The 25,915-nt window shown below is 38.4% G+C and overlaps 1 protein-coding gene across 4 annotated transcripts in view; it reads right to left on the reverse strand.

Annotated features, from left to right (window-relative positions):
- The window catches only part of PDE7A (phosphodiesterase 7A), a 121,900-nt gene extending 104,447 nt beyond the window's left edge, over positions 1–17,453 (reverse strand). For all 4 annotated transcript variants that reach the window (XR_004301430.1, XM_032421523.1, XM_032421522.1 and 1 more), the window contains exon 1: positions 17,278–17,453. Coding sequence is in view for 3 of the 4 variants with exons in the window: in XM_032421523.1 (XP_032277414.1) it covers positions 17,278–17,415 (138 nt within the window). In the remaining variant the exon portion in view is untranslated. The remainder of the gene's footprint in view (positions 1–17,277) is intronic.
- Positions 17,454–25,915: the final 8,462 nt, after the last annotated feature.

The following is a 25,915-nucleotide window of genomic DNA, read 5'->3' on the forward strand; positions in this document are numbered from 1 at the left end:
AAATCCTGCCCTGGTTCTCCCAGCTCAACTGTGCCACTACTAAACTTCATATGCTATCCTAATGAGAACATGTATCAAGTGTACTGCAATTTTATATTTACAAAGCTGTCCTTCCTACTAGACCAAGCTCCAAGATACACCCAGCAGAGTACCTGGCATATAAATGTGCTCAGTAAATGTCTGCTGATTGAAAGAACAAATACATTTAAAATAATCAAAGCCATTTGTATTCATTTCCTAGGGCTACTGAAATAACACAAACTTTGTGGCTTAAAACAACAGAAATTTATTTTCTCTCAGTTCTGCAGGCTTAAAGTCCAAAATCAAGTGTTGGCAGGACAGGGCCATGTTCCCTCTGAAGGCTTCAGGGAAGAATCCTTCTTTGCCTCTTAGGAGTTTCTGGTGTATCGCAGCAATCCTTTGCGTTCCTGGCTTGTAAACTGCATCACTCCAATCTCTGCTCCATCTTCACGTGGCCTCCCCTGCATGTGTCTCTGTGTGTCCTCTCCTCTTAGAAAGACATCAGTCATTGGATTTAGGGCCTGTCCTAATCCCATATGACCTCATCTTGATTATATCTGCAAAGATCCTTATTCCAAATAAGGTCACATTTTGAGGTTCCAAGTAGACATGAATTTTTGGTGGACACTATTTAACCCACTATGCCATTCAACACCACAATGGATTGCCTTATAAAGTGATAATCTCATTCCAAAAATGTTCAAGCAAAAACTGAGTAGCCAAGGGGCGCCTGGGTGGCTCAGTCGTTAGAGCATCTGCCTTCGGATCAGGTCATGATCCCAGGGTCCTGGGATCGAGCCCCGCATCGGGCTCCTTGCTCCGCGGGAAGTCGGCTTCTCCCTCTCCCACTCCCCCTGCTTGTGTTCCCTCTCTCGCTGTGTCTCTCTCTGTCAAATAAATAAATAAATCTTAAAAAAAAACAAAAACAAAAAACTGAGTAGCCAAAATGGATGTTCAACAGAAGAGATTTCTATATTGCCTCTGTGTGTCCTTTAAAACCTCTGTGGTTTCAGTTTACTTATCTGTATGTTGAGGAAACTGATTTTTATAGTCTCTTCTAACATTAACGTTCTGATTCTGGGTCATAAATCTTCTTGACCACTTTTTACATTTTATAAATGTTATGCTAATAGAGAGACCCTTAAATACGTGAATAAATTAAATTATAGCAGAAAGCTTACCTTCTCAGTTCTGAAATAGGCAAAACAGTTTTTGTAAACTATCTGCCACCAAACTTACTTCATTTTCCCATTAAAAATGCAGTGTATTCCTCCATACATCAAAGGACTGTACTTCCATTTTAATAAACCACTTTGAATACCTACTATGTGCCAGTGAACAACCCACTTCTGACCCACCTAATACTTACTAAATTATTAGCTAACTAGACCTTTCTTCATTATTTCTACATAACAGACATGTCACTTAATGGTAAGTTTTTTAAAAATAGCTTTACCGATTTCTCTTATTACAAAAGTGATATATTTTTACTGTTTAAAAAAATTCACAAGTACAAAGATAGTAAAAATCACCAGAAGTCCCAGTCCCAAAGATAGCCACTGTTAACATTTTGCTGACCAACCTGTCAGACTTGTATTGGTGTATATAATATCTTTCATATTTTTATTTACAAAAATCAGATGTTATGTAGAAAGTTACATAAACAGGCTAATACACATGCTACTCTGCAGCTGGTATTTTCCCCAAATTGTTATGCATACCTTTCTAAGATGAATATGGATATACAGCATCATTTTACTGGATAGGGTTTTATGCTGAATTAAAACAACATATTCTAACCAACCGCCACACTGATGAGCACTGAAATAATCTAAATATCCATCATTCCAGTGTTGCAAATTGTTACCAAAATAATTTATGCACTTTTAGCAAATTTTTGCAACTGCCCCTTTAACGAATTCCATGACAAAAAGGGTAGTAGTCACACTTAAAATTTGGATTTGTAAAGATCTACTGCCCCCCCACAATGCTGAATCAAATGATGCTCCCAGCTCTGTATATAAGAATACTCATTTTCTCATACCCTGCTAACACTGGGTTTTGTCAGTCTTCACCAATATGAAAATATGATTCCTCTCACCAAAAATACTTTTTTTTCTTTTTCTCTTTCTTCTTCTTCTTTTTTTTTTTTTTTTTGCATTTCCTTTGTTACTAGCGTAAACATGTTTTCCTACATTTGTATTTCTTCCTGGAGCTGAGTCTTCTGTCAATTTTCTAATGAGTAGTCTTATTTTTTCCTATAGGTCTTTTTCTTTTTCCCTATAGATCTTATTTCTCTTATGCTGTTAAAAAAATCCTTCAGCAACAAGGCAAAGATGTTTCTTCTCCCATTCCTTTTCCTAGCTAATGCATATCCTAGCTAATATAATAAGACAAAAAAAGGAAACACGGTATAGATTGGAAAAGACATAAAACCGTGTTTGTTTATGGATGACATGACTGTCTATGTAGAAAATCTGAAAGAATAGGAAAAAAAAAAAAAAACCCCTCCTGGAACGAATGAGTGCTTATAGCAAGGTTAAAGGATACAAGGTTAATATACAAAATAACTTCTTTCCTATATACCAGAATGAACAAATGAAATGTAAAATTTAAAACTTAATACCATTTACATTATCACTCCCAAAAATGAAATACTTACGCATAAGTCTAACAAAATATGCACAAAATCTATATGAGAAAATGACAAAACTCAGATGAGTAAAATCAAAGAAGAACTAAATAAATGGAGAGTTATTGCATATTCATTGATAGGAAGATTTAATATTGTCAAAATGTCAGTTCTTCCTAACTTGATCTAGTTTCAATGCAATTACAATCAAAATTCCAGTAAGTTATCTTGTGGATATCAACAAACTAATTCTAAAGTTTACAGAAATATGCAAAAAGATCCAGAGTAGCCAACACAATACTGAATGGGAAAAACAAAGCTGGAGGACTGACACTACTGGACTTCAGACTTATTATAAAGCTACAGTAATTAAAATAGTGTGGTACTGGTGAAAGAAGAAACAGATCAATGAAACAGAATAGAGAGCCAAGAACAGACCCACAGAAATATACCTAACTGATCTTTGACAACAGAACAAAGGTAGTCTGAAGCAAAGATAGTCTCTTCAACCAATGGTCCTGGGACAACTCGACATCCACATGAAAAAATGAATCTAAACACAGACCTTAACCCCTTCACAAAAATTAACAAAATGGATCACAGACCTAAATGTAAAATACAACACTATAAAACTCCTAGAAGAAAACAAAAAAAACCTAAATGACCTTGGGTATGGCAATGACCTTTTTTAGATACAATACCAAAGGCACAGTGCATTAAAATTAAATTGATAAGCTGGACTTCGCTAAAATTTAAAACTTCTGCTCTGCAAAAAAACAATGTCAAGAGAAAGAGATGACAAGCCACGGAATGGGAAAAAATATTTGCCAGACACATGTTTTAAAAGATTGTTATACAAAATATACAAAGAACACTTAAAACTCAATAATATGAAAATAACTCAATTAAAAAATGAGCCAAAGACCTTAATGGACACTTCACCAAAGATATACAGATGGCAAGTAAACATAAAAAAATGCTCTACATCATATGTCATCAGGAAAATGCGAATTAAAACAACGAGATACCACTATACACCTATTAGAATAGCTAATCTAAAACACCGACAACACCAAATGCTGATGAGGTGTGGAGTAACAGGAATTGTCATTCATTATTGGTGGAAATGCAAAATAGTACAGCCACTTTGGAAGATAGGTTGGTGGTTTCTTACAAAAACTAAACATACTTTACCCCTATGACCCTGCAATCACATTCCTTTGGTATTTATCCAAAGGAGTTGAAAACTTAGGTCCACACAGAAATCGGCACACAGAGGTCTGTAGCAGTTTTACTCCTAAGTGCCAAAACTTGGAAGCAACCAAGATGTCCTTCAGTAGGTGAATGGAAAAACGGTGGTACATCCTGAGACAACAAACTACTACTCAGTGCTAAAAAGAACTGAGCTATCAGGCCATAAAAAACCAGAGAAGAACCTTAAATGCATGTTATTAAGTGAAAGAAGCCAATCTGAAAAGGCTGGGGATTATATGAATCCAACTATATGACATTCTGAAGACAGCAAAACTAGAGACAATAAAAGTATCAGTAGTCGCTAGGGGCCGTAGTGGAGGGATAATTAGGAAGAGCATAGAGGATTTTAGGGCAATGAAAATACTCTGTATGATACTACTAATGATGGATACATACTATATATTTGTCCAAACTCATAGAATGTACAACACCAAGAGTGAACCCTAATGTATAGTATGGACTTTGCATGATTATCAATATAGGTTCATCAATTGTAACAGATGTAGCTGTCTGGTGGAGGGTGTTGATAATGGGGGAGACTGTACATGTGTTGGGGCCGGAGGCATATGGAAAATCTCTGTACATTCCTCTTAAATTTACTGTGAACCTAAAACTGCTCTAAAAAAATTAAGTCTTTAAAAAAGGTTTGCTTTTTGGAATAGCTTCACTGTTTTTCTTAGAATTTTCTTATAATGTTCACTATAAAGAATTCAAGGAAAAAGTAAATGAAGAAAGTAAAAAAATTATCAAAAAATTCCATCACCTACCATTTCATACATAAAAGGCTATAGAGTGAGCAATTTGTATATCAGGAATATTAATTATTTTATTCCTCAATGTGAAAAAAGCTTTACTCTTAATTTTTAAAGTATAGGTGAAATACATCTTTCTTTATAAAAGGTTATTCCTGTTGCATATAAATCTCATTTCAACAAATCAAATGGAATCTTCCCACCCGGCCCATTATACTTTCAATAATGGTTTTGCTTTATCTCTTACTACATTTTAAGAAATAACTCAGATATGTTTTAAATTGAATGTGTTTGTACTCTAACTTGTTCAAATAATCACTGGACTATACATAGATGCTTTACTACTCAAAGAATAATGTTCAGTAAAGAAAGACTGCTATTTAAGGAAATTCAAAGATCAATCCTTTTACAAGGAAGTTGGGGATACAGTGAGAAAAGCAACAAAGTTGGGAAGAACTAATTTCAAAACTAACTTCTCCACTTTCTAACTGTGGGATCTTGGGGAAATCACTTAACCTTCCTAAATCTCAACCATCAAATCTTTAAAATGACTTATAGGATCCCTTTCAAGCATTAATATTCTGATTCCATTTCCAAAGAAGTCTAAAATGATTAAGTATGAAGACCTAGGATTAGGAGCAAGCAAATATCAGAGAAAAAGAAGTTGATGTATGAAGTATTATTTCTATATGTCTATGGAAAATGCTAAAATACAGCAACAAGATAATAACAAGGTGGAATATAGTAAACCAGTGGTCTACAAACTGGGACATGCATGTATAGCCCTTAGAAGTACAAGAGCATGGAGAGTTTCAAAGAAATTGATTTCTCAGCTCTCAACTTCCATATGTACAATTTTCTAGAACCATTCTGCTAATCCAGTGTATCAGTTTTCATTACCTCCTCTCCCCTTTCATCTCTACTCCCCCTACCACCTCCCAGAGGAACCTGCAACACTCAACACTTCCCTATACTTACTGTGGAGCTGTTGTCTAACATCTAACGAGCCAAAATGAGAGTTCAAAATACCCATGGTGACAAAGTTAATGACTCCACAGACTGGGATATCCAATTTTTTTTCAAGTAAAGGGGTCACCAATTCTGACTTCCATGAATATAGAAGTTAAACCAAATCCAGTTGTTGCTTCACTAAGTAATAAAAATAATTTCGATTATCGATCACTTCATTGTCAACTTGGAAGAATGGGTGATATTGCTAAAATAAAGCCCTTTTTATTCATGAGATTTCTCAATATTTTCACTATTAAAATAAAAGAAGAAGAAAAGCAATGCAAAACACCATCTTCTCTAATAGTATTTATAAATAAACTATAATTATGAAATAATTTAAAATAGAATCCATTTCTAATAAAATTTTACTGTTTTATTTAATACTTTTTAAATTTTATACTTCATATGTTGTTTTGTCTACTGGCTATAACTGTATTGCTAACTGAAACCAAAATAAATTTGATACAGCCTTATGAACAAAGAAAATTTAGTTTTAAATTTAAAACTTTAAGATTTTATTTATTTGAGAAAGAGAGAGAGAGAGAGAGCATGAGCAGGGGGAGGGGCAAAGGGAGGGGAAGCAGAACTCCCTGATGCAGGACTCGATCCCAGGACCCTAATATCATGACCCAAGCCAAAGCCAGATGCTTAACTGACTGAGTCACCCAGGTACCCCAAACATAGGAAATTTTAAATGGTTTTAATTATAATTGTTTTTGCACAGAACTCAGAAGAACTGGGTGACAATTAATACAATGCATTTTTTATTCCCATTCACTAAATTCATGAATTTACTTTCATTGTTGAAAAGTATGATGTGTGATTGGTAAAATGCTTTCAAGTATAAAAGATAATATGTAGTGACAGAAAAAATAGGTGTTCAAGAGAAAAATAAGGAATATAAAAATTCTGTTAAAATTAAGATATTGTTCACATATTTTTTTAAGTAGATGATGGAAAATATCAAGTTGTTAAAAATTCCCTGGATGTATTTTAAATTGTGATTTAAGTAATACACCAAAAATTATATCATTTACAAATACTGAAACTTAGAGGAAAAGTTGTTTTTTTTTGTTTTTTTTTTTAAAGTAGGCTCCACACCCAGCATGGAACCCAATGTGGGGCTTGAACCCATGACCCTGAGATCAAGACCTGAGCTGAGATCAAGAGTCAGATGCTCAACTAACTAAGCCACCCAGGCACCCCTAGAGGAAAAATTCTTAATGTGTGAGAAGGTATATAGTTTTTTGTTGTTTTTCCAGTTCTTTGGAGGGGTATATGAGCAAAAAACCCCAATAGTGAAAGTTAGAATGTATCATTTGTCCTAACCTTCCTAAGATATTGCCTACTGGATATCCCCACCTGGATGCTCCCCAGATACTTGAACTCAGCATTCTCAAAGCAAATTTATTATCTCTTCCCCCCGCCCCACATAAACATTCACACACACACACACACACACACACACAGAAAAACAAAACCTGCCTCCTCTTCCTATCTGTATTTTTGTTACTAGCTTCATGATCTACCTGGTCTCCCAGACTAAAAAAGTAGGAAATTTTTTTTTTTTTTTATCTCCCACATCAAATCATAAACTCTCTAGTCCCTGTGCCATGGTCATTGTTTATGGCCTCCTCATGAGCTATCATCAAATAGCTCTTCAAAACAGTAACTATTTTTTTTTTAGTATAGTTGACACACAATGTTTCAGGTGCACAACATAGTGATTTGACAAGTTTATACATTATGCTGGTCTCACCACAAGTGTAGCTACCATCTGCTCCCAAACATCCCTATTACAATATCAGTGACTACATTCCTTATGCTACACCTTTTATTCCTGTCAATTATTCATTCCATAACTGGAGAAGCCTGTATCTCCCACTCCCACTACCCATTTTGCCCAACCCCTCACTTCCCTCCCCACTGGCAACCACCAGTTTGTTCTCTGTGTTTAGAAGTCTGATTCTACTTTTTATTCTTTTTTTAAAAAAGATGCCACTTCTGAGTGAAATCATATGGTATGTATCTTTCTCTCACTTATTTCACTTAGCATTATACCCTCTAGGTCCATCCATGTTGTCTCAAATGGCATGAGCTGATCCTTTTTTATGGCTGAGCAATATTCCATTGTGTGTATATGTGTGTGTGTACACCACATCTTCCTTATCCATTTGTCTATCAATGGACACTTAGGCTGCTTCCATATCTTGGTTATTGTAAATAACGCTGCAAGAAACATATACCTTTTCAAATTAGTGCTTTTGTTTTCTTTGGGTAAATACCAAGTAGTGGAATTACTGGATCGTACAGTATTTCTATTTTTAATTTTTTGAGGAACCTCCATACTGTTTTCCACAGTGGCTGCATAAATTTATATTCCCACCAACAGTGCACAAGAATTACTTGTTCTCCACATCCTCGCCAACCCTTATTTCTTGTCATTTTGATTTTAGCCATTCTGACATGTGTATGGTGATCTCTCATTGGTTTTGATTTGCATTTCCCTGATGATGAGTGACGTTGAGCATCTTTTCATGTGTCTGTTGGCCATCTATAGGTCTTCTTTGGAAAAATGTCTATTTAGGTCCTCTGCCCATTTCTTAATTAAGAATTGGATTGGTTTTTTTTGGTGTTGAGTTGTATAAGCTCTTTATATATCTTGGATATTAACCACTCGTCAGAGATATCACTTACAAACATCTTCTCCCATTCAGGAGATTGCCTTTTTGTTTTACTGATGGTTTCCTTCACTGTGTAAAAGCTTATTTTGATGTGGTCCCAAGAGTTTATTTTTGCTTTTGTTTCCCTTGCTTAAGGAGACATATCTAGAAAAATGTTGCTACAACTGATGTCGAAGAGATTACTGCCTGTGTTCTCTTCCAGGATTTTTATAGTTTCAGGTCTTATATTTAGGACTTTAATCCATTTTGAGTTTATTTTTGTGTATTGTGTTAAAAGGTAGTCCAGTTTTATTCTTTTACATATAATTGTCCAGTGTTCCCAGCACCATTTATTGAAGAGCCTGTCTTTTCCCCATATTCTTGCCTCCTTTGTCATAGATTAGTTGACCATATAATCAAGAGTTTATTTCTGGGGTTTCTTTTCTGTTCCATTGATCTATGTCTGTTTTTGTGCCAGTACCATACCGTTTTGATTACTACAGCTTTGTAGTATAACTTGAAATCTGGAATTGTGATACCTCCAGCTTTGTTTTTCTAACAATAATTACACTTTAATTTACTTCTCAACATCTCCCATGGAGATGAAACTACTTTATAATTGTTGGAGCTAATATCTAAAACTAATGATGTAATGTATGGGGATTAACATAACAATAAAAAAATAAAATAAAATATAATTGTTGGAGCTATACAAAAATACCTGTAATGCATATAATTGAGTTACCCAAAGAAATTACAGAATCATAAAGTTGGAAGGAACCAGAAGAGTCAATCCCCTTGACCATATCCTTACCCAGGTATCTTTCAAGCTGTTGTCTCAATTTAAAATCTCATGAAGTAGCCTGCTCTTTCTCTGGACATCTCTGTCAGAGATCTGGGCCCAAATACAACTTGTTCCACTTTTTCTAGGATTATTGTGATTAAAAAGAAGATTCATGCTAAAAGAAGAACATTGGTAAAATTACACAAAATTCTAAACAAAGAGCTAAAAATTAGTTATAATTTAACATCCAGAGATGTCTTCAGTTAGCATTGGGGGATACCTCTGGCTTTATTTTTCCTTTTTTGTGAGTATGCATGGTGTACAGATATGTATATATTTTGTGATTTAGTTTTAAACAAAACTGGGACAAACTGTAAATACTCAGTACTAAAATAAAGGAAGGCAATATATTTTTTTATTCAACTGCTAAATTACTTTTCAGCAAATTTACATATATCCTACTAGCATTGTGTAATCTTCATGTTATATACTTATTTTATCATTCTTTTAGTTTACATTTCTTTAATTATTAGTGTGATTAAACACAAGATCTCCCTATTTCCCTATTGTTTCTACCTATTCGTCCTATTCTACTCTCTGCAGTAATGTCCTTTTCCCGTGTCATAAAAGGAAGAAGAGAATGCATAGTCTTTAGGGTCAGGTCAGAATGAACCAGAGTTTAATCCACTTCTACTATCTAGTTGTGTTACCTTGGACAAGTGACATCTTTAAGCTTGTATCTTCTCCTGTATATTAGCGACTGCCCTTACAAAGTAGGAACAGAGTATAGCAATCAAGAACATGCAACCAATCAAAATCTATATTAATCCTCCCCTCCTTTTTCTCATTCACGTGGTAGTTCTTCACATACTGGAAGACAGCAATGCTTCATCACCTCTCACCAACCACTCCTCTACCTCCATCCCCAGCTTCTTGGCCCAAATCCTGAGGCTTCCCTTCTCCAAGCTAAATGTCTTCCAATTTCTTCACTCACATATCAAACAACGTGCTTTCAAATCACTTCATCATCTTGGTAACTATCTTCAGAGTATGATTTAACTTAGGCATATCCTCCTAGAAAGTGGCATCTGGAACAAACTCCAGATATGATTTGAAAAGACCAGAATAAAGGTTATCGTTTCAAATAATTACCTGAAATCATCAAATGTGTTTTCCTTATCCACATCTATGAGCCAACAAAAATCTATAATCCATAAACCTGAAAGACTAACTATATTCTACTCACCTTCACCGAGGCAGGCTAGGTTAAAAGTAAGGGTGTGGAACATGACAGGTGCTTCTCAAAGTTCTTGTGATGCCTTGGGCAAATAATGTATTGTCTCTAAGGTCAGTTTACTCCTTGTAAAAAAAAAAAAGGTAAAAATGGGAGTAATAGCACTTATATAGAGTTTTTGTAAAGATTAAAAACATCAGTGACAGTATCTGGCATGTGAGGTACTCAATAAATGAAAACAATTATCACTGAAACTTTAAGCACCATTTATCGAGTACTTTACATGGTCTTGAGCTCGAGTTTGGTCTATCCAAAACATGGATGACAGAGTAGGCTTTGCTGAAACTTAGTTAACCAATTAACAACTCACCTTCTTCCCCCAATTCTCCCTGCCCTGCTTTCAGCCTCTCCTCTCTCTCGCCATCATCTTCAGAAAACGAGGAGCCCTCCCTACCAGCAGGTGGAGGCATGGAGCAATAATCCAAAATTCCTACTCAAAATTACAAGCAGGAGAAACTTCTGATTTCAACCACAAGATCACTGGCACAGGTCCATTAGGAAGGGAACCTGCCAGCAGTCAAAATGAAGCTCTGCAAGCTTCAAAGGCTCATCTACAAATGTAGTTTTTGTTCCTTTCCTCATATACTACTACCTCATATAGTAAAACTGAATGCAAAAACGTGAAAGTATCATTTATTTGTGAGTAACCTTTGAAAGACATATTTAACAACAATATAAAAATCAAAGTCTATGTTGTGTTTAGGCAAGAACAGGCTATTTAAATGTGGGAGAGAATAAACACTCACTTTTCTCTCAATTCAAATTAATCATAAGATATGAGCAATCTGTAGAATAAAAAAGTTTTAAGTTGTTGCTAAATTAGAAGATTAAAAATTAATTGTTGAAATTTTCTGGAATGGCCAAAGGGAATGTAAGAATGCCCAGATCTTAAAGATCTTTAATCAAGGTACTTCTAACAAAATTAGATTTTATATAAACACAAACACAGTCTTTGGTACAGAAAATTAAATTCCTTAAGATCTGCATGCAATGAGGGTTCTTTATCACCTGAATTTCCTAAGTGTCTTTAGTCCAACTAAATGGATATTAATAGTCCTAGGCAAAAATCTGAATTAAGCTAAGCTTTATCAACTTTCTCTTTCTTTAGCTCTTTTCCCAAATTTGTTGCTATACCCATCGCTAGAAAGACGTTAATTCTCTAAAATTACTCTGGTTCTTTATGAAAAGAAAAGGAAAAAAAAAAAGGGAAGGAAGGAAGGAATGGTTGAAGCTTACACTAAAGTACTAGCAGAAGTCTTATCAAATTGCCTCAAAGAGAATGGACGGTGCCTCTCCTTTCCACCCAAAGTGAGTTCCCTACTCTTCGTAACTCCCTGAAAAGGCTTAATATTTTACCTCTTGCAGGACATTTGTGTTTAAAAAAGAATTCTCGAATAGGTAGTATGTACAGCTGATGGAACTCTAAGCATAGCAACAAAGCAACAAAATCTGGGCATAGGTCTAAAACCTCTTCCAATCACGTCCCATAGACTAAATGTGTTCCTGATGAAAACTTATAAACTAGCAATTTGAACACCCTACTCCTCAATCAGAACAACACTCCAAATACACTATAAATTTACATTAATATTGTTTGAACATATATTTGAATTATAGCATAAATATATATTACTTCAGAAGTAAAAGCCAAAACATGATGCTATTAAATTAAATCAAAGTATGAAAACATTTCTGAAAACAGAATAACGAAACCAAGATCCCAACAAAACAAGTGTTTTGGGAGTAGACAAGGAGGAAGGTCTCAGCAACTGAACCACTCCCAGGACATCCCACCGACTGTTCACATTATTCCTTGTACTGGCTTCTCAATGTAGATTTGTGAAGAGGCAACTACTATGCTAACAGTAATTTGGAATAATGCACAATTACAAACTGACATTAGATATAGAACAGTCCTTACAAATGAGCACAATATATGCAAATGAAATTTGACAAAAGAGGAAATGCAAATGCACAGGAACACTTCAGAAAGTGTATATTTTTGCTTAGCCTAAGTTGAAACAAACTCAGTGTACCACAGTGCATCTACTAACATAAAACATTTCTATAAATGTTTGTAAAACATTTATAAAATAGCTTATTATTTATATATTATAGTAACATATGATTGGAGATGACTGATAATCATTTATCTTAGTACTGTAAAAGGATAGAGCACTCTAGAAAGCCAAAAAATGTTACCTCTTGACCCAACCTACTGATACCATTCTAAAGACTTTATCAAACATGCAAGAAGGTGTTAAAGTTTTGTGCACAACATCAAGACCTGAAATAGCTCTAACATTCAACATTCAGATAATGTGGTACTCATAGATCAACATGACATCACTACTAATGATCATTAAGTATACATAAAACTATACTGTTCTCTGAGAGTATAGTAGCCACTAGCCATATGCAGCTATTTAAATAAAACTGAATTTACAATTCAGTTCCTCAGTCAGACTAGCCACATTTCAAGTGCTTACCTAGATATATATGGATAGTGACTATTACACTGGATACTGCAGAGATTTCCATTATCACAAAAAGTTCTATTGGATAGTGCTGACCTACATAGTTTCCCGGACCATCCTCTGTCCTCCTCCCCCTACATGCACCCATTTATCTAGAAACATCTACATCATCTTCAGGCTTTGGCTAAGCCTCAACTACTATGTGAGGATTCCCCTGATCTACCCAAGAAATTTGGGTATACCTCCCTGTAGTCTCATTATGCCTTGATAACTCCAATACAAAAATTATGTGACATATAATCATACCATTTTCCCCAACATAATGCTGTAAGCTTCTTTAAGAATCAACTTTTATCCAAGGGATTTTGAACTGTTCTGGCACATATAGGACCTTGATAATTTGTCATATACTAAGAACATTGCTAAAGACAATAGAGATGTACACTATGACTACAAGTAAAAAATGTTTATGTATAAGGAACGTAATGCATCAAAGAAAAACTTGGTTAGGTTGGCAGGCTCCCAAGTGATTTTTTTTTTTCAATTACTAATTCTTTACATTTTCTTAGTACTCATCACAAGGAGTCTCATTCTCAGAAGGTGTTCAGTAAATATTTGTGGAATAGTTTCTGTATTAAAAAAAAGAAAAAGACACCAAGAATGAACCCTAATATAAACTATGGACTCGGGGTGGTAATGATGCAGCAATGTAGGTTCAGCAATTGTAACAAATGTACTACTCGGAGGGGCGGGGGGGATGCTGATAATGGGGGAGGCTATGCATGTACCAGGCCAGAAAGCATATGGGAAATCTCTTTACCTTGCACTCAATTGTGCTGTGAACTTGAAACTGCTCTAAAAAGATAATGTCTTCAAGAAAGAGACCCCAATATTTTGTTCAATAATAATATATACCATCGATTTATGATAAATTTAAAAAATTAGATCACAAATTTCTAACCCAAATATTTCTCTCCAGTGCACAGAAAATCTGACTAAAATAATCACAGGTGCTGTGCTTTGGCGTGTCATCAATACACTAACTCAACTTCCACATTACCAAGCACCGACCTATGTAAAGCACTATGGACACAGTAGTGAACAAGAAATTTCTTTTTTTTAAGATTTTTATTTATTTATTGGGGGGGGGGGGAGAGTGAGAGGAAGAAGCAGACACCCTGCTGAGCAGAGAGCCCAATTCAGGACTTGATCCCAGGATCCTGAGATCATGACCTGAGTCGAAGGCAGATGCTTAAACGACTGAGCCACCCAGGCACCCCAAACAAGACAATTTCTGCCCTCACAATATTTTATCTAAATAAGAACTTTATTCTGCAAGATAAATCTTTAATCTCAGCTATCAACAACAGATATCCTAAAATGGCAAAAACAAGCTTATTATTCTGATTTTTCAAATAATTCAAAGAACTCATATTAACCATTTGAGAAAGTAGTACATGACCTGGTTTAAAACAAAAAGCTAATGCCTCATTTACTTGGCATTCTTGGGACAGTTGGTATTCCACAGAAATGAATTTTTCAGACAACTCACCCTTATCCATGTAAGCACCAACACTTAAATTGTTTGGCATGGAGATTTTTTTAAGTGGGATCTTTCAATTTTTAAAAACAGATTCAATTAAGTACTATTTTTACTAATAATTATTGTGTTGTACAACACTCAAGCTCCTAAACTGTATGTCCACAGGGTTCCCTTTTAAAAGTTGCTGGCTTTGAACAGTTTTTCTTCTGATCTCCTGCTTTGGTGTGTCCGCTGTCAACTTTTGCAAGTATCAGTGAGAACCTAATTGTAGCAGCCTCCAACCCCTTCAAATTTGATGTTGCCTGCAACACAAATTTGTCAGAATTTTGCCTAAAACACACAGGCTTTGAGAGGATCATCAAATCTGTATTTTGGTTGCTCAGTCTTCTGCTTATTTCCTGAATCTCTTTAAACCAAGTTCCGGATAAATGAGTTACTGCTATACCCTGATAAAAGTCCTTACATTATTTTCATATTTAAAACTGATGCCCAGTCAGATATAACTTCATTACTTATTCACTCATCCAACAAGTATTAAGTACCTACTATGAGATAGTCTCTAATATTACGGTGAAACTGAAGAACTGAAAAGATTGCTAGTTTTGAACAAATTCTAAAATGGAAAGATTCAGAATAATAATTTAATAGCATCTAAAAAAAAAGAAAACCAGGTTTGGGATTTTTTTAGGTAGTGAATGAAACTACAAAATCACCTCAGTTTTTTTAAATTTCTGTAGCTTTAGACTTAGGAACTGAAAATTCAAGGGACTTAACCAAACATTTATTGTATAAAGCTCTGAATAAGATTCCCAAATTTTCTTTTCTCTTTTTTTTTTCTATTACACATTCCCTTCTAGCCCTAGAGAAATCACTAGCAACATGTTTTAGTATTAAATGATAGTCCAAGTCTTGGTAATGATAAATACACCCATTTCAGCCCATGGTTAGTTTATCATCATTTTAATGTTGCGCAACAATGATTAGAAAAAAATGTTATAATTCAAGAAACTTTCTGTCCAAATTTCCATAAGTTTCTATATACTTCACTTTGAGGTATAGATTTTTTTTTTTTAAGTTTTAGGAGTTAGTAAAATATGGTGTGACTCTACAATATTTGCTTTATCTGCCACAATCATATTTTTAAAATTCCATTACCCATTTAAACCTAAGGCTAGGAAATGAGTCAAGAAGGAGTAGGGCTTAAAATTGGTCTCTGAGGATTAATTAAGACAACAGGTAAAACCCTGGTATCAGCCTTGTTTTAATGCTCTTGGAATCTCCTTTCTCATTCCTTTTCTCAGGGAGCACAAGTAACTTTATTTGTATTTTATAATTTTATAAAAGACTACTGATCATCCTTATTATTTATACTGAACTGGAAATGGGTATTAGTTATGTGCCTGTGATCTGAGAAAGTAAAATAATATTGTTAAGTGAAAAAAGTTACTACAGTTAAAAACCTTTAATTACTACCATTAAAAACCTTTTCCAGCAATGCATTAACATTTCTTCAACATTAATTCTGGAACCTGAAAATGCTCTAAGCTTAAGTACTATAAAGCTAGAGCATGGACCTAACTTTCAAAATAACAACGTAGTATTATTTAAACTATTATAGCAAACCATAAAAGTTGGCTCTGACCTCACTAGCACACCATCTTGTCCTGTGAAATAAGCCTGATTTTAAATAAAAACAATTCACAGAGAAATCCAGATGGTCTCTTGCTATCTCTACCATTTAGGCAAAGAAGCAAATGACAAATATTTACTGGACACACCTATCATAAGCAAAATCTCTACCAGGTGCTATCCACACTACCGGTTTAAAAATATATATACACATAGACCCGCTCAAGATATTTACAATATAATTGGACAGAGAAAATATGCTTCATAAAAGATACTAATACTAACCAATAGGAAAAAGAAATATATTTGGATTAAAAATTGATCATGAACATGTAACACTCTGGAAGCAGAAATGGAGGGCACTTGGTTCAGATATAAACAAAACTGTTTTTGCCTATTTTAAACCTGGCAATCAAAATCACCCAGAACTAAGGAATTGGGCCAACAGCATCACCATAGAAAAAAACCGAAATTCTCAGGAGCAACTGGTATTGGACCATTCAAAACAAAGTCTTCCTGTGAGTGCGCATTAGTAGTTTCTCTCCTAAAATCTCCTTATCAAATTAAAAACAAAACTGATTCCTGGTTATCAACTTTGCAGAAACCGAAGCTCTTCGGGGAAGCACTCCCGATTCTTGTTTCTTTGATAGCACTTAAGGTCCATCCACAGAACTAAAAGGGGCTGGGGAACAGCGACGAGGAACTGGCCTATTGTTCGAAGAACCGCAGGACCATCCGAACACCACGGGGCGCGCGGGAGCAGGGGGGAGGCGAGGCGCAAACGCGGCACAGGTGTGTGCACGGGAGAAGGGGGACAGGTGTGCCCGAGGCCACAACTAAGGTTAGAGAGGCCCGACTTCAAGATCCAGACTTCGAGAAAGGGAGGCAGTCATCCTCGAAGCTTAAACCGCTGAGCACGGAGGGGGGCGGGCCTGGAGAAGGTCTGAAGGGCTCCCAAAGCCCACCCGGGTTGGGCGGCGGGGGGAGGGGGGAAATCAGAGAAGGCCGGGGGTCTGGGTGTGCAAAGCTCGAGGATAAAAGAAAAGGCTCTCGAATCGAGGGGCCAGCCTAGAAATCCCCGAACAATGGACAATGCTGGGTCTGAGGTAAACGGCTAGGAGACTGGGGGTGTCGCGAAGGTGAACCCGGGTGGGAAGAGGGAAACAAAAGAGAGAAGCCCCCAAGTGTGGGTCCCCGGCGGCGGCGGCGGCAATTACCTGTGAGAGTTGCCGGGGATTGGGGCAGCCGAAGAGCGCGGAGCTGGAGCTGAAGCTGATGGCTCCTCGGCGGCTGAGGACGTGCTGGGGGACCGGCCTGTCCAGGGGCAGCACCGGCAGCTGGTAACATACTTCCATTGAATACGCCCGCCCTGCCCCCGCGCGGCGCCCGCCCAGCCGCGGCTGCCGGCCCCTGCGCTGGGAAGGGGCCGCGGCTCGGGGGCGCCGGGCCGAAGCGGGGGCAGGGCGGGAGGGCGCCGACCCCGGGCCGGGAAGCCGCGCTCACGCCTTCCCCACCCCAACACTCCGCCCGGACCGCCGGCGGGAAGACGCTTCGGCGGCCGCGGCGACAGTTACGAGGACCGGCGCGCGCCCGGCTCCGGGGTGCAAGCGGGGGCAGCACAGGCAAAGTCGGAGGGGGAACCCTGCCGCCCCGGGGCTCCTCGGCCGGGAGGAGCGGGTCCGGGTAGGGCAGAGCAGGAGCGGAGCAAGGACAGAAGAAAGCGGTGCAAGAAAAGACTGCCGGACCCAGAGCGCGCGGGGCTTGGGACCAGCCACCAGCTCGGGCCGCCGCCACCGTCCTGCCCCTCCCCTCCCCCGGAGCCTGACTTCACTCCGCCGCCGGCGCGAGCCCGGCGTAATTCACACTTTGCAGCCGCGGACCGTGCGCCAACCACGGCCGCCGCCACCGTGACGTCACGACGCCGCGCCGCAGGCCCCGCGCCTCCGCAGCGCCTAGGGAGACGGACTAGCGGCGGGGGGCGAGGGGGGTGGCGGCAACCGCCTTCCTCCACTTCTGCACAGTAAGCTCGGTCACTGTCCTCTCCAGCCACACGCCGCCCTCCCTCCGCCCCCTCCAAAATCAACTCGCAGCTCCCCCTAGCTCTCCCCTATCTGCCCTCCACCCAAGGCGCGTGCGCACGAGGCCCCACCGTTTGGGGACATTCCCCTTATCGCTAAACTCTTGCTTTCGAGCGCGCTGAGGCTGTGAAGTGGGCTCAGCCTGCGCTACAAGCGATATTTGGGCCTTCTGACCCCAGAAACCCAGAGCATGCGGCGCACTCGCAGCGTTCAGCCTTAACCGCGGGGTCACCGCTGTGCTTCCCTCCTCGATTTCCCATTCTTGGACTTCGCTGGGGACCGCTGCGGCAGTGACGTCAGCGGACCGCGCGGACCCCGTCCTCCCTGCTACGTCACTGCCAGTCCTTTGGCAGGGCCCGGCTGGGGCTCTCCTCAGGCAGGTGCGGGGGCCCCAGGGCTGTCCCGGGCCGAGGGGAGGAGAGAGGAGCCGAGAATGCAGGAGTGAGGAGGGGGTGAAAGGGTGGAGGGGAAACACCGAGACTGAGAAAGAAGTGAGAGTATGCCCTGGAAAAAATGAGAAAGGATGATACTGAGAAGACAAAGGAAAAAAGAAGCCTGCATGACCTTTTACCAAACGTGTTTTTCTTTGTTGGCTTTGATTTTTAGAAAGCAGAGGAGAGAGCTTTTGACCTGGTCTGTAAGCTGAATATGTCATTTGCAGGTTCATTTTGTCACATTTCCCCCCAAACTATCAAAGCTTTTCAGTTGCAACCCATTGTTTCAAATGCATTCCAGCCCCCAGGACGTCAGCCTGAACAAGCTCTTTCCTGCTGGCAAAATTGTTGATTCGGCTCTGCTCTCAGGGTATCCACCCTTCCACTTATTTGCTATGACTAGCCATTGGCAAGGTGGTAGATCTTTGAAAGTACTGCATAGCCATTACTGATGACGTCAGGTATGAAATGCTCATGATTCCATAAGTCAACTCTGCAAGACCTCTTATCTTTTCACGACATCTGTTTCTTTTACATCACTTAAAACGTTCTGCCTCTTCCATGGTTATTTGTCTATTTGTCTGTTCTCTACTATTAAAAGAAATATAACTTCCACTGTGGTTTCATGAATGTTGTCTTCACTAGATGGTACGCTCTCTAAATGCAACAACTGACCCACCCATCTTTGAAACCCTAATTACTCCCACAACATCTAGTAGATACAGTGAGCATCTGCTGTATGCTTGGAATTAAGCTAAACACTCTCACTCAAAAAAACCCATGAGATAATAGTATCTAAACTGAAACTGGGCTTAGGGAAACATAACTTGCCCTAGATCTTACACAGATAAATGGCAGAACTAACGAAATAATGTTTGAATTCTCTGTACATTTAAGCACCCAGAAGGTGGTATTGGTATTACATTAAACAGTATATGCTTCAAATAACTATCACATTTAATAACATCTAAGAGACTCAGTTCCATTAAATCATTTGATAAGACTCAGGGCACTAACTAAACAATGCATCTCTCTTTAGCAGAGAGGGGAGCTAGCATTTACCATACACCCACTGTGAGCCATGACAGGTATTCTACATATAACATTTAATTTAACCCCACACAATAGCCACATATGTAAAATTTGATACCAGTTCTACAGATGAGGAATCAGTTTCCAAGACCATAAGTCATCTGTGCCACTGAACTCTGTTCTGTGTGATTTCAGAACCATGCATTTCCACCATACCATGCAGTATCTCAAGACCAAAATGTCAAGTGTTCTCAGTGTTTTTTACTATACTGGGAAGCATATCAGTCAGGGTTATCCAAAAACACAGAAGCAATAGGAGATTATATATATATATATATAGAGAGAGAGAGAGAGAGAAAATTTCTGTACATGTATCTTGTCCAAGACACAGAGAAGCTAGAGGAACTGCAGGCCCCCTGCTGCCCCCTGGCCAGTAAGGTGAGTCAGCAAGTCATGTGCAAAACTGCAGCAGTGCTTGGGACCCTGCATGGATCTACCAAGTGTAATGGCTGGTGCTTCACGTCCACTTCTCAAATCTTTTGCGAATTTCTATTGTGGCCAACCAAAACCCTAAAAAGAAGAGAATTCTGGGAATGTAGTTCCAACTTAGCTAAGTTGCTAGTGCAAACTAACCCAGTCTGAACTCTTATCAACTTGACATACCTACACACTTCTTTTAATCACATTTAATTTTCAAATAAAGACCATAGTAAAATCATGCGTATGTCCATATGAAGCAACTAGCTCTCATACAACCCAAAACAGCTCCCTCCCTTCCCAAAAGAGCATAGAATCTTTGAATGACGTTCATCCCTCTTCTTGATGAGTCATATTACCCCTTTGATATCCTGTAACTTAAATACAAGAGATAAAATAACCCACTATTAACACATCCTAGGGGAATGAGAGAGAGGGGGGAAAAAGAAAATAATTGGTTAATATATACACAAATATATTCATATCAAAATGAGGGAAAATGCTCACAACTATTATAGACCTTATATCTGCAACTGGCAACATAATCATAATTACTATTTATAACTATTTTCTTTTTTCCCCATTACCTTTTTAAATATCCCTTGCCTTCAGCAAGCGTCTCAGCCGATAATAGTTCCTTTATTTATAGGGCAACCCAAATTTTTATTCCTGAAATATCTAGACCGTTAGAGGTTCTACTTCTATTGGGTTGTTGTGCTTTTCCATTAACTCATATTACAGAGTATGGGAATACTAAGAGGTACCCCTAAAGAATCTCCTGCATTCCAGGTACATTCCCATGTAGTAGCAATTAAAGATCAGTTTAACAGGATCAATCAGTCCAGGCAGTAGAGTAACCCTCTTCTGTGCATGTTGGTTAAATAGCACGAGGATCCCCAAATGGCTAAGTGGCAATCCCAATTTACAGATTGAGCTCTTGCTGTGTACCCTGGTGGAACCACTCTTCTTTGGGAACTAAGACCTCTGGACAAGCAGAACCCAACGTTGCAGGAATTGGAAGCAAAATTTTGCATGTGATTCACTAGGGGTAAAAGTGAGAGGATCCGCTTCCACTCCCACCCCTTGATTCCTGAACCATGGATATATATTTTTTTCTAATTTTCTTTTTTTTAATTAATTAATTAATTAATTATTTATTTTTGATGTAGTGTTCCATGATTCATTGTTTGCTTATAACACCCAGGGCTCCATTCAATACATGTCCCCTCTAATACCCATCACCAGGCTTACCCATCCCCCCACACCCCTCCCCTCTAGAACCCTCAGTTTGTTTCTCAGAGTCCATAGTCTCTCATGGTTCGTCTCCCCTCCAATTTCCCCCCTTGATTTTGCCCTTTTTACTATCTTCTTCTTCTTTTTTTTAACATATAATGTATTATTTGTTTCAGAGGTACAGGTCTGTGATTCATCAGTCTTACACAGTTCACAGTGGTCACCATTGCACATACACTCCCCAACGTCTATCATCCAGCCACCCCATCCCTCCCACCCCCCACCACTCCAGCAACCCTCAGTTTGTTTCCTGAGATTAAGAATTCCTCATATCAGTGAGATCATATGATACATGTCTTTCTCTGATTGACTTATTTCGCTTAGCATAATGCCCTCTAGTTCCATCCACATCGTTACAAATGGCAAGATTTCATTTTTTTTTTGTAGGCTGCATAATATTCCACTGTGTATATATACCATATATTCTTTATCCATTCATCTGTCAATGGACGTCTTGGCTCTTTCCATAGTTTGGCTATTGTGGACATTGCTGCTATAAACATTGGGGTGCATGTACCCCTTCGGGTCACTACATTTGCATCTTTGACGTAAATACCCAGGAGTGCAATTACTGGGTCGTAGGGTAGCTCTATTTTCAACTTTTTGAGGAACCTCCATACTCTTTTCCAGAGTGGCTGCACCAGCTTGCATTCCCACCAACAGGGTAGGAGGGTTCCCCTTTCTCTGCATCCTCGCCAACATCTGTCGTTTCCTGACTTGTTCATTTTAGCCAGTCTGACTGGTGTGAGGTGGTATCTCATTGAGGTTTTGATTTGGATTTCCCCGATGCCGAGCGATGTTGAGCACTTTTTCATGTGTCTGTTGGCCATTTGGATGTCTTCTTTGGAAAACTGTCTGTTCATGTCTTCTGCCCATTTCTTGATTGGATTATTTGTTCTTTGGGTGTTGAGTTTGATAAGTTCTTTATAGATTTTGGATACTAGCCCTTTATCTGATATGTCATTTGCAAATATCTTCTCCCATTCTGTCGGTTGTCTTTTGGTTTTGTTGACTGTTTCCTTTGCTGTGCAAAAGCTTTTTATCTTGAAGTCCCAATAGTTCATTTTTGCCCTTGCTTCCCTTGCCTTTGGCGATGTTTCTAGGAAAAAGTTGCTGTGGCTGAGGTCGAAGAGGTTGCTGCCTGTGTTCTCCTCTAGGATTTTGATGGACTCCTGTCTCACATTTAGGTCTTTCATCCATTTTGAGTCTATTTTTGTGTGTGGTGTAAGGAAATGGTCCAGTTTAATTCTTCTGCATGTGGCTGTCCAATTTTCCCAAAACCATTTGTTGAAGAGACCATCTTTTTTCCATTGGACATTCTTTCCTGCTTTGTTGAAGATTAGTTGACCATAGAGTTGAGGGTCCATTTCTGGGCTCTCTATTCTGTTCCATTGATCTATGTGTCTGTTTTTGTGCCAGTACCATACTGTCTTGATGATGACAGCTTTGTAATAGAGCTTGAAGTCCGGAATTGTGATGCCACCAGGTTTGCTTTTCTTTTTTCAACATTCCTCTGGCTATTTGGGGTCTTTTCTGGTTCCATACAAATTTTAGGATTATTTGTTCCATTTCTTTGAAAAAAGTGGATGGTATTTTGATAGGGATTGCATTAAATGTGTAGATTGCTCTAGGTAGCATTGACATCTTCACAATATTTGTTCTTCCAATCCATGAGCATGGAACGTTTTTCCATTTCTTTGTGTCTTCCCCAATTTCTTCCATGAGTATTTTATAGTTTTCTGAGTAGAGATTCTTTGCCTCTTTGGTTAGATTTATTCCTAGGTATCTTATGGTTTTGGGTGCAGTTGTAAATGGGACCATCTCCTTAATTTCTCTTTCTCTGTCTTGCTGTTGGTGTATAGGAATGCTACTGATTTCTGTGCATTGATTTTATAACCTGCCACTTGACTGAATTCCTGTATGAGTTCTAGCAGTTTTGGGGTGGAGTCTTTTGGGTTATCCACATAAAGTATCATATCATCTGCAAAGAGTGAAAGTTTGACTTCTTCTTTGCTGATTCGGATGCCTTTTCTTTCTTTTTGTTGTCTGATTGCTGTGGCTAGGACTTCGAGTACTATGTTGAATAACAGTGGTGATAGTGGACATCCCTGCCGTGTTCCCAACCTTAGGGGGAAAGCTCTCAGTTTTTCCCCATTGAGAATGATATTCCCTGTGGGTTTTTCATAGATGGCTTTTATGATATTGAGGTATGTACTCTCTATCTCTACACTCTGAAGAGTTTTAATCAAGAACTGATGCTGTACTTTGTCAAATGCTTTTTCTGCATCTATTGAGAGGATCATATGGTTCTTGTTCTTTCTTTTATTAATGTATTGTATCACGTTGATTGATTTGCAGATGGTGAACCAACCTTACAACCCAGGAATAAATCCCACTTGGTCCTGGTGAATAATCCTTTTGATGTATTGTTGGATCCTATTGGCTAGTATTTTGGTGAGAATTTTTGCATCCATGTTCATCAGGGATATTGGTCTGTAATTCTCCTTTTTGGTGGGGTCTTTGTCTGATTTTGGAATCAAGGTAATGCTGGCCTCATAAAATGAGTTTGGAAGTTTTCCTTCCATTTCTATTTTTTGGAACAGTTTCAGAAGAATAGGTATTAATTCTTCTTTAAATGTTTGGTAGAATTCCCTTGGGAAGCCATCTGGCCCTGGGCTCTTGTTTTTTGGGAGATTTTTGATTACTGCTTCAATTTCCTTAGTGGTTATGGGTCTGTTCAGGTTTTCTATTTCTTCCTGGTTCAGTTTTGGTAGTTGATACATCTCTAGGAATGCATCCATTTCTTCCAGGTTATCTAATTTGCTGGCATATAGTTGCTCATAATATGTTCTTATAATTGTTTGTATTTCTTTGGTGTTGGTTGTGATCTTTCCTCTTTCATTCATGATTTTATTTATTTGGGTCCTTTCTCTTTTTGATAAGTCTGGCCAGGGCTTTATCAATCTTATTAATTCTTTCAAAGAACCAGCTCCTAGTTTCGTTGATCTGTTCTACTGTTCTTTTGGTTTCTATTTCATTGATTTCTGCTCTGATCTTTATTATTTCTCTTCTCCTGCTGGCTTTAGGCTTTATTTGCTGTTCTTTCTCCAGCTCCTTTACGTGTAGGGTTAGGTTGTGTATTTGAGACCTTTCTTGTTTCTTGAGAAAGGCTTGTATTGCTATATACTTTCCTCTTAGGACCAACTTTGCTGCATCCCAAAGATTTTGAACAGTTGTGTTTTCATTTTCATTTGTTTCCATGATTTTTTAAATTCTTCTTTAATTTCCTGCTTGACCCATTCATTTGCCTCCATGTATTTGAGTTCTTTCCGACTTTCCTCTTGTGATTGAGTTCTAGTTTCAAAGAATTGTGGTCCAAAAATATGCAGGGAATGATCCCAATCTTTTGGTACTGGTTGAGACCTGATTTGTGACCTAGGATGTGATCTATTCTGGAGAACGTTCCATGGGCACTAGAGAAGAATGTGTATTCTGTTCCTTTGGGATGGAATGTTCCGAATATATCTGTGAAGTCCATTTGGTCCAGTGTGTCATTTAAAGTCTTTATTTCCTTGTTGATCTTTTGCTTAGATGATCTGTCCATTTCAGTGAGGGGGGTGTTAAAGTCCCCCATTATTATTGTATTGTTGTCAATGTGTTTCTTTGCTTTTGTTATTAATTGGCTTATATAATTGACTTCTCCCATGTGAGGGGCATAGATATTTACAATTGTTAGATCTTCTTGTTGGATAGACCCTTTAAGTAGGATATAGTGTCCTTCCTCATCTCTTATTATAGTCTTTGGTTTAAAATCTAATTTGTCTGATATAAGGATTGCCACCCTAGCTTTCTTTTGATGTCCATTAGCATCGTAAATGGTTTTCCAACCCCTCACTTTCAATCTGGAGGTGTCTTTGCATCTAAAATGAGTCTCTTGCAGACAGCAAATTGATGGGTCTTGTTTTTTTATCCAATCTGATACCCTGTGTCTTTTGATTGGGGCATGTAGCCCATTTACATTCAGGGTAACTATTGAAAGATACGAATTTAGTGCCATTGTATTGCCTGTAAGGTGATTGTTACTGTATATTGTCTCTGTTCCTTTCTGGTCTATGTTACTTTTAGGCTCTCTCTTTGCTTAGAGGACCCCTTTCAATATTTCTTGTAGGGCTGGTTTCGTGTTTGCGAATTCTTTTAGTTTTTGTTTGTCCTGGAAGCTTTTTATCTCTCCTTCTATTTTCAATGACAGCCTAGCTGGATATAGTATTCTTGGCTGCATATTTTTCTCGTTTAGTGCTCTGAACATAACATGCCAGTCCTTTCTGGCCTGCCAGGTCTCTGTGGATAGGTCTGCTGCCAATCTAATATTTCTACCATTGTCGGTTACAGACCTCTTGTCTCGAGCTGCTTTCAGGATTTTCTCTTTGTCTCTGAGACTCGTAAGTTTTACTATTAGATGTCGGGGTGTTGACCTATTTTTATTGATTTCAAGGGGGGTTCTCTGTGCCTCCTGGATTTTGATGCTTGTTTCCTTCCCCAAA

Source organism: Phoca vitulina, unplaced genomic scaffold (genome assembly GCF_004348235.1).
Source record: "Phoca vitulina isolate PV1807 unplaced genomic scaffold, GSC_HSeal_1.0 scaffold25, whole genome shotgun sequence".
Taxonomy (NCBI): domain Eukaryota; kingdom Metazoa; phylum Chordata; class Mammalia; order Carnivora; family Phocidae; genus Phoca; species Phoca vitulina.